The 16,307-nt window shown below is 40.5% G+C and overlaps 1 protein-coding gene across 1 annotated transcript in view; it reads right to left on the reverse strand.

The window, feature by feature from the left end:
- LOC132818553 (calcium-activated chloride channel regulator 1-like) overlaps positions 1–16,307 on the reverse strand; it is a 37,187-nt gene that overhangs the window by 10,533 nt on the left and 10,347 nt on the right. Inside the window, exons 5-12 of the mRNA XM_060829611.1 lie at positions 15,154–15,313; positions 13,035–13,256; positions 10,632–10,856; positions 10,369–10,546; positions 6,740–6,846; positions 6,421–6,642; positions 6,057–6,327; positions 5,760–5,927 (exon numbers count right to left, since the gene is read on the reverse strand). Of these exons, the coding sequence (XP_060685594.1) occupies positions 5,760–5,927; positions 6,057–6,327; positions 6,421–6,642; positions 6,740–6,846; positions 10,369–10,546; positions 10,632–10,856; positions 13,035–13,256; positions 15,154–15,313 (1,553 nt within the window). The remainder of the gene's footprint in view (positions 1–5,759; positions 5,928–6,056; positions 6,328–6,420; positions 6,643–6,739; positions 6,847–10,368; positions 10,547–10,631; positions 10,857–13,034; positions 13,257–15,153; positions 15,314–16,307) is intronic.

The following is a 16,307-nucleotide window of genomic DNA, read 5'->3' on the forward strand; positions in this document are numbered from 1 at the left end:
GTGGCAGATGGAGTTTAATTTAGATATATGCGAGGTGCTGCATTTTGGGAAAACAAGTCTTAGCAGGACTTATACACTTAATGGTAAGATCCTGGGTGTGTTGCTAACACGGAGACATTGGAGTGTAGGTTCATAGCTCCTTGAGCATAGTGAAGGTTTGCTTTTCTTTATTGATCAGAGCATTGAGTACAGGAGTTTGGAGATCACTTTGCAGCTATACAGGACATTGGTTAGGCCACTGCTGGAATATTGCATGCAATTCTGGTCTCCTTCCTATCGGAAAGATGTTGTGAAACTTGTTCAGAAAAGATTTACGTGGATGTTGCCAGGGTTGGAGAATTTGAACTATAGGGAGAGGTTGAATAGGCTAGAGCTGTTTTCCCTGGAGCATTGGAGGCTGAGAGGGTGGCCTTATAGAGGTTTATAAAATCATGAGGAGCTTGCATAGGGTAAATAGCCAAAGTCTTTTCCCTTGGGTGGGGGAGTCCAGAAGGAGAGGGCATAGATTTAGAGTGAGAGGGGAAAGATATTAAAGAGACCTAAGGGAACTTTTTCACTCAGAGGGTTGTCCGTGTATGGAATGAGCTTCCAGAGTAAGCGGTGGAGGCTGGTAGAATGGTAACATTTAAATGCATCTGGATGGGTATATAAATTGGAAGGGTTTGAAGAGATATGGGCCAGGTGATAGCAGGCCAGACTAGATTGGGTTGGGATATCTAGTCGGCATGAATGAGTTGGATTGTTTCCATGCTGTACATGTCTATGATTCAATGACTCTGTGGAGAGGATTTTGTGAAAGGCATACAAGAACATTTTCTGATTCAGTATGTGGAAGCAAAATTTGACCTACTCTTGGGAAATAAGGCAGGGTAGGTGACTGAGGTGTCAGTGGGGGAGCACTTTGGGGCCAGTGACCATAATTCTATTAGTTTTTAAATCGTGATGGAAGCAGATAGACCGGATCTAAAAGTTGATGTTTGAAATTGGAGGAAGGCTAGTTTGAAGGTATTAGGCAAGTACATTCAAAAACTGATTAGGGGCAGATATTCACGAGTAAAGCGATGGCTGGAAAATGGGATGCCTTCAAAAATGACATAACAAGGATCCAGAGACAGTATATTACCATCAAGATGAAAGGAAAGGCTGGCAGAATAGTGCATATTACAGGGGACAATGTGCTGGATGACTAGAGAATTTGAGGGTTTGGTTAAGATAAAGAAGAAAGCTTTTGACAAGTATAGACAGGAGAGATCGAGTGAATCTTTTGAAGAGTATAAAGGAGTATAGTTAAGAGAGAAATCAGGAGGGCAAAAAGGGGATATGAGATAGTTTTGGCAAATAGGGTTCAGGAGACTCTGAAGGGTTTTTATAAATACATTAAGGACAGAAGGGTAACTAGGGAGAGTGAACAGGTTTAATGTGGAAAAGTGTGAGGTGATTCACTTTGGAAAGAGCAACAGGAATACAGAGTACTAGGTTAATGGTAAGATTCTTGGCAGTGTAGATGAGCAGAGAGATCTCGGCGTTTATGTGCATAGATCCTTGAAAGTTGCCACCCAGGTTGATAGGTTTGTTAAGAAGGCATGTAGTGTGTTAGCTTTTATTGGTAGAGGGATTGAGTTTCAGAGCCATGAGGTCATGTTACAGCTGGACAAAACTGTAGTGCGGCTGCACTTGGAGTATTACGTGCAGTTCTGATCCCTGAATTATGAGCGGTTGTGGACTTTGGAAAGGGTTCAGAGGATATTTACTAGGATGTTGCCTGGTATGGAAGGAAGGTCTGATGAGGAAAGGCTGAGGGATTTGAGGCTGTTTTCGTTAGTGAGAAGAAGGTTGAGAGGTGACTTAATTGAGACATATGAGATAATCAGAGGATTAGATAGGATGAATAGTGGGAGCCTTTTTCCTCAGATGGTGATGGCTAGTACAAGGGGACATAGCTTTAAATTAAGGGACGATAGATACAGGACAGTTGTCAGATGTAGTTTCTTTACATAGAGGATAGCAGGGGCATAGAATACCCTGCCTGCAACAGTAGTAGATTCGCCAACTTTAAGGGCATTTAAATGGTCATTGGATAAACATATGGATGAAAATGGAATAGATTAGTTTGAATGGTCTTCAGGTTGGTTTCATAGGGCGGTGCGACATTGAGGGCTGAAGGGCCTGTTATGCGCCTAAGGCAGCCTAAGTGTAGAGCTGCAGGAGCCGGGGGAGATACTAAACAAGTATTTTGCATCAGTGTTTACTGTGGAGAAATACATGGGAGGTATAGAATGTGGGGAAATAGATGGAGACATCTTGAAAAATGTCTATATTACAGAGGAGGAGGTGCTAGATGTCTAGAAATGCATCAAAGTGGATAAATCCCCTGGACCGGATCAGGTGTCCCCTAAAACTCTGTGGGAAATGAGGAAGGTGGTTGCTGGGTGCCTTGTTGAGATATTTTTCTCATTGATAGTCAGAGATAAGATGCCGAAAGACTGGAGATTGGCTAACATGGTACTATTATTTAAAGAAACGTGGTAAAGAAAAAACCAGGGAACTATAGACTAGTGAGCCTGACACTGGTGGTGGGCAAGTTGTTGGAGGGAATCCTGAGGGACAGAATTTACATGTATTTTGAAAGGCAAGGACTGATTATGGATAGTCAACATGGCTTTGTGCTGGGAAATCACGTCTCATGAACTTGATTGAGTTTTTAAAGAAGTAGCAAAGAGGATTAATGAGGGCAGAGCAGTGGACTTAACTAAGGCGTTCAACAAGGTTTCACATGGGAGACTAGTTAGCAAGGTTAGATCTCATGGAATACAGGGAGAAGTAGCCATTTGGCTACAGAACTGGCCCAAAGGAAGAAGACAGAGGGTGGTGATGGAGTTGTTTTTCAGACTGGAGGCCTGTGACCAAGGATCGGTGTTGGGTCCACTGCTTGTTGTCATTTATATAAATGACTTGGACATGAACATAGGAGGTATAGTTAATAAGTTTGCAGATGACCCCAAAATTGGAGGTGTAGTGGAATGTAACGAAGAAAGTTACGTCAGATTACAACATGATCTTGATCAGATGGTCCAATGGGCTGAAGAGTGGAAGATGGAGTTTAATTTAGATAAATGCGAGGTGCTGCATTTTGGAAAAGCAAATCAGAGGAGGACTTATACACTTAATGATCAGGTCCAAGGGAGTATTGCTGAACAAAGAGACCTTGGAGTGCAGGTTCATAGCTCCTTGAAAATAGAGTCACAGGTAGACAGGATAGTGAAGAAGGCATTTGGTATGCTTTCCTTTATTGGCCAGAGTATTGAGGACAGGAGTAGGGAGGTCATTTTGCGGCTGTATATGATGTTGTTTTGGCCTCTTTTGGAATGTTGCATGCTATTCTGGTCTCCTTGTGAATGTTGTGAAACTTGAAAGCGTTCACAAATGATTTACAAGGATATTGCCAGGGTTGGAGAGTGTGAGCTGTAGGGAGAGGCGGAATATGCTGGGGCTGTTTTCCCTGGAATGCGGAGGCTGAGGGGTGACCTTGTAGAGGTTTATAAAATGATGGGAGCATGGCTCAGAAAAATCGACAAAGCCTTTTCCCTGAGGTGGGGATCTCCAGAACTAGACGGCATAGATTTAGGGTGAGAGGGGAAAGATATAAAAGGGACCTAAGGGATACCTTTTTCATGCACAGGGTGGTGCGTGTATGGAATGAGATAACAGAGGAAGTGATGGAGGCTGGTGCAATTACAGCAATTAAAAGTCATCTGGATGGGTACATGAATAAGAAAGGTTTCAAGGGATATATGCAAAAGGCTGACAAATGGGACTCAATTAGGTTGGGATATCTGGTCTGCGTCGATGAGTTGGACCGAAGGGTCTGTTTCTGTGCTGTACATCTCTATGACTCTCTGACTCTACTAACTTTCATTGTTTTATAATCCAAATGGTTTACCAGATTAAATCACAGGGCATTGGCTTTTTGAATGATGGCATTCATGAAGCAGTTGTGTTTTGTTTAAAGGAAGAGTTTGGTCATTTATATATTACTCAGAAATGACAAGTTTAATTTGATGGTTTATCTTTTTATTCTGACAGTTGTTTAAAAAGTACGTGGATGAGAACCTGAAGTATCATCACATTCAGGCTATGGGTCTGGTGTGGGCAAATATAGGTAGGAGTATATTTTTGGCATACAGACTTGATGGGTCAAAGGGCCTGTTTTGTACTGGTGCATTGCCTCCACTTTTGGATTATTGTCTAGTGCTGTAGCCATTACTACTGCAAGGTCATGTGTTTAAACAATAAAACTAGAGAAAAACACCTTCACAGAGACATAGTCAGTAAGTTCATGTAAAGACGAAGAAAGAGGTGTTGGATGTGATGTCGAAAGGTTTGCTCAATAGGTGGGCTTTAACAAAGGTCTTATGGAAGAGAAATAGTTAGAGAGGGTAGTCCAGGTCTTGGGTTGGAGGTATTTAACATACAGGAGTTTTGACTATGGGGTGAATAAAAGGCATTGAGCTGTTCAGTTGGTCATGATCATATTTATTGGTGGGGTAGGCTCAACAGGCCGAATGGCCTCTCATGTTCACACATTCCTATTTGAATGCACATTCACCAGTGGCAGGGGAAAGGGAGGTGGGGGTAGGGGTGAAGAAGGGGAATACATAAGAGGTCAGCAATGGAAGAATCAAAAGTTTGAAAACGTTCTCTAGATGGCTCGGATAAGTCATGTTTCCACATGTACCTCAGGTACCCACACTGGATTTGTCCAATCCAAACTCCACACATGTTCCTGAGGAGACTGATGCCTGGCTGTTGAGATGTTGGGTCAGTAACAATGTGCTTATTTGAAGGTGTGTGTTCTGCTTCCACATTACATCAGTATAATGGAGCTGGGATTTGATGCATTGAGGGACTGCAAACTGATATCAATCAGTGGGGTTAGGGATAATGAGTAACTATCACTTCATGGCTTTGTACTCAAACAGGGCTGTAATTTTTAACTTTTTAAATTTATTTCTTTATTTTACGTGTATTCAAGTACAAAACTACAGGAGTACAATGAAAATGGAACCATCTGAGATACAAATTACCTCGGTACAAATCTTAGAAACGAAAATCGATTTGGTATAAAAATAGAAAAATAATGAAAAAAGCAAAATGTTCTACATTATAGTTCTGTAGAAATTAGGTAGATGGTGACATTGTACACTTTTTATTGTATTACTGTACCCCTGTTCTTGAGCACACATGACAATAAAACCTAATTCTAATTCTAGTTCATACAGGAATGCAGCTTTTGGGTAAATGGAGATTCAAGACTTCTTTTATTCATTCATTCACAGGATGCGCATTTCATTGCCTGGGTCAGTATTTTTTGCCCATCCCTACATACTCTTGAGAAGGTAGTACTGATTTCACACAATCAGACATTGCCCTTCTTCCCATCAAGTCCGAACCAACAAAAACTACTTGAAATCTACACGTGTCCATTTTCCACCACTTGGCCTATAACCTTCAGTGTTCAACTGAGTAATTTATTAAAGGTTATGAGGTTTCCTGCCTGAACTACCCTCCCAAGCAGTGCATTCCACACCCCCACCACCCTTTGGGGTTATAATGCACATGAGGAGGTTGTCTGATATAGCACTGGAATTGTCATTGGGTTTGTGATTGATGACATTTCCAAGTACAAATGGTTTAGGGGCTGACTCAGGCAATAACATATTGCAGTAACAGGTAGGTACATGTGTCCATCAATACCTTACCGTTTTGAACATATCCTGGGATGTACATGGCATGGTTTTGCTTCCTGGTTGAAAACCTTACTATTCCATCTTTTCCTTGTACAGACACTTTAATGGTGTATCTCCCATTCCCAAGAAATTCAGTAAAATACCGAGAATAAACTCCATCATTTCTAACAGCATCAGCACCTAAAGATAAGAAGACAAAATCAATTGTAAAATGTAGAATCCAATGTTAACTAATGATAATATTTTACTTTGGTCACAATGAAATATAACCATTTGCTAACTGGCTTCTACAGTGACAGATGTATTTACCTTCCCCATTGTCTAACAGCTCAAGATTCACAGGCTGACCAACAGCCCTCTCTACTGTGGCTGTCACATTGGCTCCAACAACAGGCAGGAAGCCTTGGCTGACCTCTGCAAAAATGATGAGTGGGTTTGGAAAAGATGTTGTGTCTTGATTGAGGTGCGCGTTAACTGTGACAGGCGGAACGTTCTCATCTGCTGCCCGTGATGTTACTGTTATCGTTACAACCTGAGATATTCCAACTCCATTTTGTATGCTGTACATCCAGGCTCCTGACTGATGTAAAAACACCCCGTTGTAATTGAAAAGAAGGAGATCAAAGTTAAAGCAAAAAGAAAATTGAAACACACAGTCCAATCAGAACCGTACGTGTGCCAGGCCGGGAATTGGAAGGCGAGCTGTCTTCAAGACTGTGTCCATCTCAAAGTTTCCATTTCTGTAAAGCTTTCCATTGGGATCACGGATAAACATTTGTGGTGTGCCATCCCCCCATGTTATTACAAAGAACGTGTTTTTCCCAACCGATTTATCAATGAAAACTGTACCATTGAACCAGTCATTACTTGCAATGCTCTTTCCAGAACTTTCCAGCTGCAAGAAATCAAAACAGTCATCTTAAAACACCAACATACCTGCTATCAGAAAGCAGCAACAAAAATCAAAGTCATTCTCTGAAGGATAGTCAAACCTGGATTGACTGTTGACTCATGTTCCCATTTCCTGATACTAATCCAGTGAAAGCATCAACTAATCCATTTTCATCCAATTTATCAGTAGCTGCATACTGCAGGCCTCCTAAAGATTGAACATGAGAAATAATAAGATCAATGTTGTGCTCACAACTGATTGGGAAAAAAACTTTGCACAAATTTAAACCACACAACCTAATCATGAAACCGATGATAATCAGAATTAAAAGTAAAAGCATCTGCTGATGAAATTATTTGGGGTGATATTAAATCACAGGTTATTGGGTGATGAGAATGGGCAAGGTAGCTTGATGGGTAAATGAATAGGAAAGGCTTAGAGGAATGTTGGCTAAATGCTGACAAATGGGATGAGATTAATATCGGATATCTGGTCGGCATGGATGAGTTGGGCTGAAGGGTCTGTTTCCGTGCTGTACAGCTCTGTGATTCTATAACTCAGGAGATATGGGTTCAGTTGACCATTCACTGAGATCATAGCTAGTGTCCTCCATTTCTCCTTGTAATACAACCCCATCATCCCAAGGATTAATCCGGTGAACATCCATTAATTATACTGTCATAATAGCAAATATATCCCTCCTTGGAGATAAGTAACAAAATTTTGCCAAGACTTTATACAGCTTCAATAAAACATCTTTACTTCTGTATTCAAATCCCCATCTCATGAAGGCCCACATACCATTGCCCTCCTAATTACTTGCTGCACCTGTGTGCTAACTTTAAATGATTCATGAAAAGGGACACATAGATCCCTTTGACACCTACACTTCCCAGCTTCTCACTGTTTCAGAAATATTCTGTCTTCCTGCTTTTTCTACTGAGGTGAATAGCTACATATTTATTGATATACCATATCAGCTGCTTTGGTTAATAGCCTGTACAAACTCTCTTGTAGCCTCTTTGTATTGGAGTCATGGAGTCATAGAGAAATACAACACGGAAACAGATCTTTCGGACCAACTCCTCCGTGACGACTAGATATCCTAAATTAATCTAGGCCCCTTAGCCAGCATTTAGCCCATATGTGTAAACCCATCTTACTCATAAACCCATCCAGGTGTCTTTTGAATAGAGAATTGTAACAGCCTCAACCATTTCCTCTGGCAGCTCATTCCATACATGCACAACCCTCTGCATGAAAATGTTGCCCCTTAGGTCCTTTTAAATCTTTCCCCTCTCATCTTAAACCTATGCCCTCCAGTTTTGGACCTCCCTACCTTGAAGAAAAGACTTTGGCTATTCACCATATCCATGCCCCTCATGACTTTATAAACCTCTATAAGGTCACCCCTCAGCCTCTGACACTCCAGGGGAAACAGCCCCAGCCTGTTCAACGTCTCCATATAGCTCATATCTTCCAACCCTGGCAACATCCTTGTAAATCTTTTCTGCATCCCTTCATCTTTCACAACAGTTTTTCCTCAAGCAGGGAGACCAGAATTGTATATATTATTCCAAAGATATCCTAACCAATGTTCTGTACAGCTGCAACAATGAGCTCACAACTCTTGTACTCAATGTACTGACCAATAAAGGCAAACATACCAACAGCTTTCTTTACCATCCTCTCTACCTGCAACTCCACTTTCAAAGAACTATGAACCTGCCATCCAAGGTCTCTTTGTTGAGCAACACTCCTCAGGAGCTGACTATTAAGTGTAAGTTCTTTCCAAAATGCAGTAACTCACATTTACCTAAATTGAACTTCATCTGCCACTCCTTGATCCATTGGTCCATTTTTGAGGTAACCTTCTTCCCTGTCCATTGCACCTCCAATGTTGGTGTCATCTGCAAACTTACTAAATGTACAGCCAATGTTCACATACAAATCATTAATAGAAATTGAATTGTGAAGTCATTTGGCACGGAAACAGACCCTTCCGTCCAACCAATCCAAACCGAACATAATCCAAACCTACATTTTCTAATCATGTATCTATCCAAATGTCTTTGAAATGTTTCTAATTCCACCTGCATCCAACACTTGCCAAGGAAGTTCATTCCACACACAAACCACCTTCTGTGTGAAAAATCTGTCTCTCATGTCTTTTTATAAATCTTTCCCCTCTCACCTTAAAAATATGCTCCCTAGTCTTGAAATTCCCCATCCTAGGAAAAAGACAACTACCACTAACTCTATCTAAACTTTTATTATTTTATAAACTGCTGTCAGGTTGCCTCTCAAGCTCTGACACTCCAATGAAAATAGCCCCAGCGTATTCAATCTCTCCCTCATTAAGCCAGTCTGTGAGTAAGCTGAAATAGCCCATTATTATTACATTTCCCTCTTTAAATACATCTCTAAGTTCCAGATTTGCACCAGGCCCAATTTTACCACTCCAGTTTGGTGACCTGGAAATAAATCCTCCCAATGTTTGCTTCATTTTTATTGTTTTTTCAGCATCTATCAAACTGATTTCACATCTTGACCCTTCTGTCTGGGATCCTTCATTACAAAGGTACTGATGTCACAAGCACAGGGACTAATAGGGCAAAATTCTCCACTGTATTAACCTCTAGTTCAGAGGAGCAAATATTTCGCAAGATTGAGGTTATCTTAGCATTAATCAATTTTCTACATTGCACAGTGACTTCAGTTAAAGAAAATAAAATCTATTTGGCTGCATGTTGGTACACCCTGAATTTATTACAAGTGCTGTAGAAATAGGGTTTCTTATTATCTTTCTATTGAGCTTTGGACATTCTGAACAAGATTCACATTGGACTTGAAACATTAACTGTTTCTCTCTCCACAGATTTTTGCAGATTTGTTGAGTTTCTCCAGTATTTTCTGTGTTTGTTTCAGGGGCATTGCTGGTTTGCAAGGTCAGGTGCTTTTTCCTGAATCTTCAAAGAAGCTCACAGAAATATATTTTTATCTTAGTAACTAGGCACTCAAAGATACTTAATATTGCCTGTTAAACAAATCCCTGTATTTCATTGAGTACAGAAGTTGGGAGATCATGTTGCGGCGTACAGGTCATTGGTTTGGCCACTTTTGGAATATTGTGTTCAATTCTGGTCTCCTTCCTATCGGAAGGCTGTTGTGAAACTTGAAATGGTTCGGAAATGATTTACAAGGATGTTTCCAGGATTGGAGGATTTGACCTATAGGGAGAGGTTGAATAGGTTAGGGATGTTTTCCCTGGAGCGTCGGAGGCTGAGGGGTGATATTAAAGAGGTTTATAAAATCATGAGGTGTATGGATAGAGTAAATATACAAAATATTTTCCCTGGGGTCAGAGAATCCAGAACTAGAGGGCATAGGTTTGGAGTGAGAGGGGAAAGATATAAAAGAGGCCAAAGGGGCAACTTTTTCACGCAGAGGGTGGTACATGAATGGCATAAGCTGCAAGATGAAGTTATGTAGGCTATTACAATTGCAACATTTAAGAGGCACTTGAGTGGGCATATAAATAGGAAGAGTTAAGAGGGGTATATGCCAGGTGCTGGCAGGTGGGACTAGATTGGGTTGGAATATCTGGTCGGCGTGGGATGGGTTGGCCCAAATGATCTGTTTACATGCTGTACATCTCTATGACTCTATAACTCTATTTGCCACTGAAGTTTAATTCTTGATCAGCAAAACAATGTAAATGTCACATGCCTGTCATTGATGACAACTGTTCCAGCCCTGCGTCTGCATTCGGTCCTAATGCTATTGTGTGGATAACTGCATCACTTTGTTCCACCTCCGAGAAACAACTGCTTATCCCATTGTCCTCCCCATCAGTCAGCAAAATGATTTCATCACCATTTGTAGCACCATCATCACCACGAAGTACCTGTAAAGCCATTATTCATTGTCAATGTGGGAAAAATATAATAATGATGTGGACTGTAATGAGTTATCAAATGTCTCTGACTTACCTGAAAACCAGCTCGAACCCCTGCACAAATGTTTGTTCCACCACTAGCTGTTTTGGGTAGAAGACTTTTCAGCTTTTTTCGTGAGTCCTCACTCTCAATTACTGTCAATTCATGAATCACAGTGGCATAACTGTGAAAACTAACAATGCCAACATGTGATTGATCTTCAATGATCTGGAGTAAAAATATCCCAGCCGCTTGTTGAAGCCTTTGAATTCGATTTCCCTGCAAACACAAAGAACACAACTCAAATTCAAAACTCAGTCTCCCAAACCATTTGTCATTCTCATATTTTGTAAAAGTAAATAAAACCAAAATACTGTGGATGCTGGGGTTTTGAAACAGACCCAGAAAATGCTAAAGAAACTCAGCAGGATTGGCAGCATCTGTGGGGAAAGAAACAGGGATAATCTTTCTGAGAGGAGTCATTCAAATTCAAAATGTTAACACTGCTTTTCTCTATACAGATACTGCCAGATCTGCTGAGTTTGTCCTGTGTTTTCTGTTTTCATTTCATATCTTGTAAGCTCTGTATAAAAGCTTATAAGGAGAATAAACCTTTCAAATTAAATTTAACAAATCTCAATCACTTGTTTCATGAATTGTAGCCCAAACAGACTTGAGTACATTATCTCAACTGACATGCCAGTGCAATACTGAGGGAATGCTGAAGGCTATCCGGATAAAATATTATATTAAGCAACTGCAGGTTAGACAGTTTAATCCTAGTGCTTTTGGAAATGAGCTGGAACAGTTTTCATCAATGACAGACATGTGACATTCAAATTGTTGGATTTCTATGTAACATTCAAATTGTGACTTGGACACGTGCGGATTAATTATGGAATGGCGGCAGGATTTATTAAATAAATAGAACATTACAGCGCAGTGCAGATCCTTCGGCCCATGAAATTACCTTAAATAAAATAAAAGTGCTGTAACTTTGAAGGTAAGTCAAGCAGCATTTGTGAAAAGAAGGTTAACATTCAGGTTGAGATCTTAACCTCTATTTGTCTTCTCGCACTGCCTGGCCTGGTGACTATTCACAGGAGTCCCTTTTGTTTTAGAGTTCCAACATCTGTCATATTCTCGTGTGGCATTAATTTTTATTGGGACTTGTTCAAGGCAAACTGAGCTAAACAAAACGAGCAGAAGTTTTTTTTAAGGCAGTAGAGGTCTGATCAGGAAAGTATACTTGATGGTAAAAATCAAAAGGTGTTTAACAAGCTGTCTCATCATTAGGTTTGCATTAAATGTTGTAACTAATTAAGTAAATATTAGCATGGATACAACATTGACTGAGTGACAGAAAAGGGGGCAGTAGTTGCAAACAGTTCCTCTTGCTCTGGGGAAAGCTATATATGGCGTGTATCCTAACTACTAAGAATACTGCATGTTGATCTATACTACTGACATTCTTAGCGTATACAATTTCAAAATTTTCAATGACATAAAACTTGGAAGTATAGTGAACTGTGGGGAGGATACTAATAGACATCAAAAAGATAAAAACAACAAAAGAACTGTGGTTGCTCGAAATCAGAAATAAAAACAGAACTTGGTGGAAGAGCTCAGCAGGTCTAGCAGCATGTCGAGAGAAATCAGAGACGATGTTTCCAAAATTGAACCCAAAAGGTTAAACAATTTCTCTCTATAGACACAGCCAGACCTGCTGAGATTTTCCAGCAATTTTTGTTTTAGATCAAGAAGAAATATTCCATTTGCCAATTGTATGTTCATTCTGTACGTTAATTAATGTCATCCTGTGTTTCATCTCAGTCCTCCTCTGTATTAGCCACATATCCCAAGTAAGATATTATCTGGACATTTTGAAATTGTGTTTTTGATTCCTGAGGCTGGGTCATTAATGGTTTTAACTGATAAACTATCATGGTCCTAGTAGTAATCCTGTTGGAACAGCCCTTTCACCATTTGTCACACCTCCATTGCATAGAAAGAGGGTCATATACATATTGAAATGATGGCTTGAGCATATGGGGTAAAGTTTCAGAAATGCTCCGTTTCTTGGTCATCTTAACCTGAAAGATTAGCTCAGTTCTCTGTTCAGATTCTGCCAAACCAGCTGAGTATTTCAGCACTTTTGTTTTATTTTTATTTCAGAATTGTAGTTTGTTATAGATGGAGCAGGAAATGAGAAAGCCCATAATGAACTTCTGAAGCGACCCATCAGAGATGTCATTGTACACCTCTGGAACAGGTGGGACTTGAATCCAGGCCGCCCCAACCCAAAGGATACTACCATTATAAGAATTATATAAAATGCAGGACTTGCATGAAAGTAAAGACTTCTTGTTTTCTATGTGCTGAATAATGGTCAGCAAAGGATTCCAAGTGATGGTCCTTTCAATAAGGTCAGCGTGAACGAACATCATATTGTCGTACCGTACTCATGCTTCCCGAAGTATCAAGAACTAAACATAACACTCGGTCTTTGGCATGCAGGAAAGTAAACTTTGGCTCAAGTGAAGCGATATTAGTTGGATGGCTGTTCTTGAAATCATCCGATTTGCTGATCACATCCCAAGTGCTCCTCTCACTGCACATTTTGTTTTGCATGTTCGGAGCTTCACGGTTGTGTGTCTTATTGTCACAGAAGTCAACCACCTGCAAAGGGAACACAAGGTCAGTTGCAACAAGTGTCAGAGTTTTAAAAACAACAGCCAGCTGTGTGATATAGATGCTTTCTGGGTCAAAATGAAAGGTTTTCTTTATCATAAAATCCCAGTTTTGATTTCTGTCTATCAGTTTAGCTCAGTTGACAGTATTTGCTCCCTTCAGTATGAGGTAGTTATGAGCTTGACTTGCCTCACCCTGTCTCTGTAATCTCCAGTCCTTTTAAAGCCTTGCTTCCCTATGAGGTAATAATTGATGCTGCGTTTGTTAAAAATTGAGAAATCAATTAAAAAAAACACAGTCACAATTTGTGAGAAGACTATAGCCATGAATACATAAAGTGCTACTTTTTATTCATAATCACAACTCTACACAGTGAAACTTTGAGAAATGCAGGAATTTTTGTGGTACAGAATGAGACCATTCAGTTGATCATGTCCATGCTGGCTAAAAGAAAGAGCAATCCCATCTAATCCTACCTTTCACCTCTTAGCCTGTGGTCCTCCAGGTTATGACCCTCAAATGCAAACCCACATGTTCTTTGAAATCCTGTGAGTATTTTAACTTCACCACATTTCATGCTGTAAGTTAAAGATCACACCCCCCTAACTGTGAAAAGAATTTTACTCAACAACTCTCTTATTCCTTCTAGGATTTACTTTAAAATCTGTATTCCCTGTGTTTTTCTTTAACCTGCTAACATAAATAACTCTTTCCTAACCACTCTATTTGGACACCTCATAATTTCAGCCAGCACTGTCTGTTCAGAGTTTGCTCATTCTCCTCCATGTCTGCATGATTTTCCTCTGGGTGCTCCAGTATCCTCCCACAGTCCAGATATGTGCAGGTTCAGATGGATTGTCTATGCTAAATTGCCCAGAGTGTCCAGAAATGTCCAGGTTAGGTGGATTCGCCATGGGGAAATGTGGGGTTAAGGAGATAGGGTTGGGTCTGGATAGGATGCTCATCAGAAGATCGGTGTGGACTCAATGGGCCAAATGCCTGCTTCCACACCGTAGGGATTCTATTCTATGAAGACTCTAGCTACAGTCTACTCAGTGTTTCATACAACTTGAGTAAAACCCCCCGGTTCTATGCACCAATAAAGTTTGTTTTATGCAGTTAAAAAGTTCTAATTGAATTATAGCCAATTTTCTCTGCTTAATGTCAAACCTACCAGAAATAGCAATATGAGAAATGGGCAGCTCAAACTGTGGGATCGAGTGAAGTAAACTCGAAATCTGTTTCATGCTGTACTTGAATCGTGAATATTGGACACATTGAAGTCCTGCCATTCACATCTTTGCCTTTGCAAATTCACTGACTCTCACAAAGTATTCTGAACAACCACTGCACTCTGCAGGTCAGATTACTGTATACAATTTTGTACGCCATGTCACCCAGTGCGGGTCACATTTCATTTACCTGCAGTTTATAGGTGCAAAACAATAGAAGTGAAGTGAAGTAGATATGGTAAAACAAAGCTCAAAACTTAAAATGGTCTGCAGACTGACAGGATGACGATAGAAAACAGGATTGCCAAGACTGTAAAGTTTGCACTGAATGTGTATCAGCTCCCACAATACACATCCACAGTATTGTAACATTTACAATGCAGGAGGCCTTACAACAAGGGGCCCATTTGAGAAATTTATGTCCCTCATTTTACTACATTATATCTCCTGTAAAACATCAATAATACAATTGTTTTATTGTATTTTATTGTCTACTGGATACTGTATATATCAGTATTTTGGGATATTTGGAAACTCTGTGACGTCAGCATGTGCAACATTTTCTGCAAACAGCAAGACTTTGTACATGAAACATTTGCAGAAGTAGGTATTAATAATTTGCAAGGGACATGCCTCTTAATAATCCCACTTACCCCTGGTAATCCTGTTGTGTACATTATTGAAGATGATGTCACTTGGTTCTGGTCTGGAAAGAAGTTACAGTCAGCCTCTGGGAGCCCTGTGCTGGGATCACAGGCACCACAGGTACCCCCAGTACAAGAGACTTTTAACCCTTTCATTTCCTTGGAGCACCTAGATATGGAAATAAGGAACGATGTGTTGTTAATCATTCTGATTTTTATAAATTGCCATAACCATACTAGTTTATACATTATCTCTCTCAATAGAGAGAGAGAGAGAGAGAAAGAGAGAGAGATGATTAGTGTTGATTTATCCTGAGAGTCACCACATCTCAATGTGGGGCAGGGGGAGAGGTTGAGAAGGAGAATTCTTTATTATAACTGCAGCTGGTGAGGGAATGGAACCCAAGCAGTTGGCATTCCTTTGCCTGAGGATTTATTCACCAAGGTGGAGACAGGGTAGGGCTTGGTTAGCTCAGTTGCCTGGGTTCAATTCCCATGGTAGCTGAGGTCACCAAGATAAGTCCTGCCTTCTGAACCTCACCCTTGGCCTGAGCAGTGGTGACCTTCAGAGTAAACTCGCCCACCAGGGGTGTCTCTCACTCTAATGAGACTGGGAGACAGTGGTGACTTCTCTCATTAAATAAACAAATCCAAACCTCCACATTCCTCTGATACTCATACATGAGCAGTATCATGTGGTTTTTGAGATTACTGACAATTTACGTTTAGAACTTCCAGATGCTTCCAGGTTCAAACGAGTAATTGTCAGAGGGGACTCTCCAGTCAAGGGCACAGACAGGCAATTCTGCAGCTGTGAACCAGTATTGACATCGCTTCCCTGGTGCCAAGATCACAGACATCTCAAAGTAGCTGCAGCATATTGGCAGGGAAGGGAGAGTGAGAGGCCAGAGGTTGTAGTATACATTTATAAGGAGGAGAAAGTGAGGACTGCAGATGCTGGAGATCAGAGCTAAAAAATGTGTTGCTGGAAAAGCGCAGCATGTCAGGCAGCATCAAAGGAGCAGGAGAATCAATATTTCGGGCATAAGTCCTTCTTCAGGATACCTGAAGAATGGCTTATGCCTGAAACATCGATTCTCCTGCTCCTTTAATGCTGCCTGACCTGCTGCGCTTTTCCAGCAACACATTTTTCAGTATACATT

The sequence above is a fragment of the Hemiscyllium ocellatum genome, chromosome 9 (assembly GCF_020745735.1).
Source record: "Hemiscyllium ocellatum isolate sHemOce1 chromosome 9, sHemOce1.pat.X.cur, whole genome shotgun sequence".
Classification (NCBI taxonomy): Eukaryota; Metazoa; Chordata; class Chondrichthyes; order Orectolobiformes; family Hemiscylliidae; genus Hemiscyllium; species Hemiscyllium ocellatum.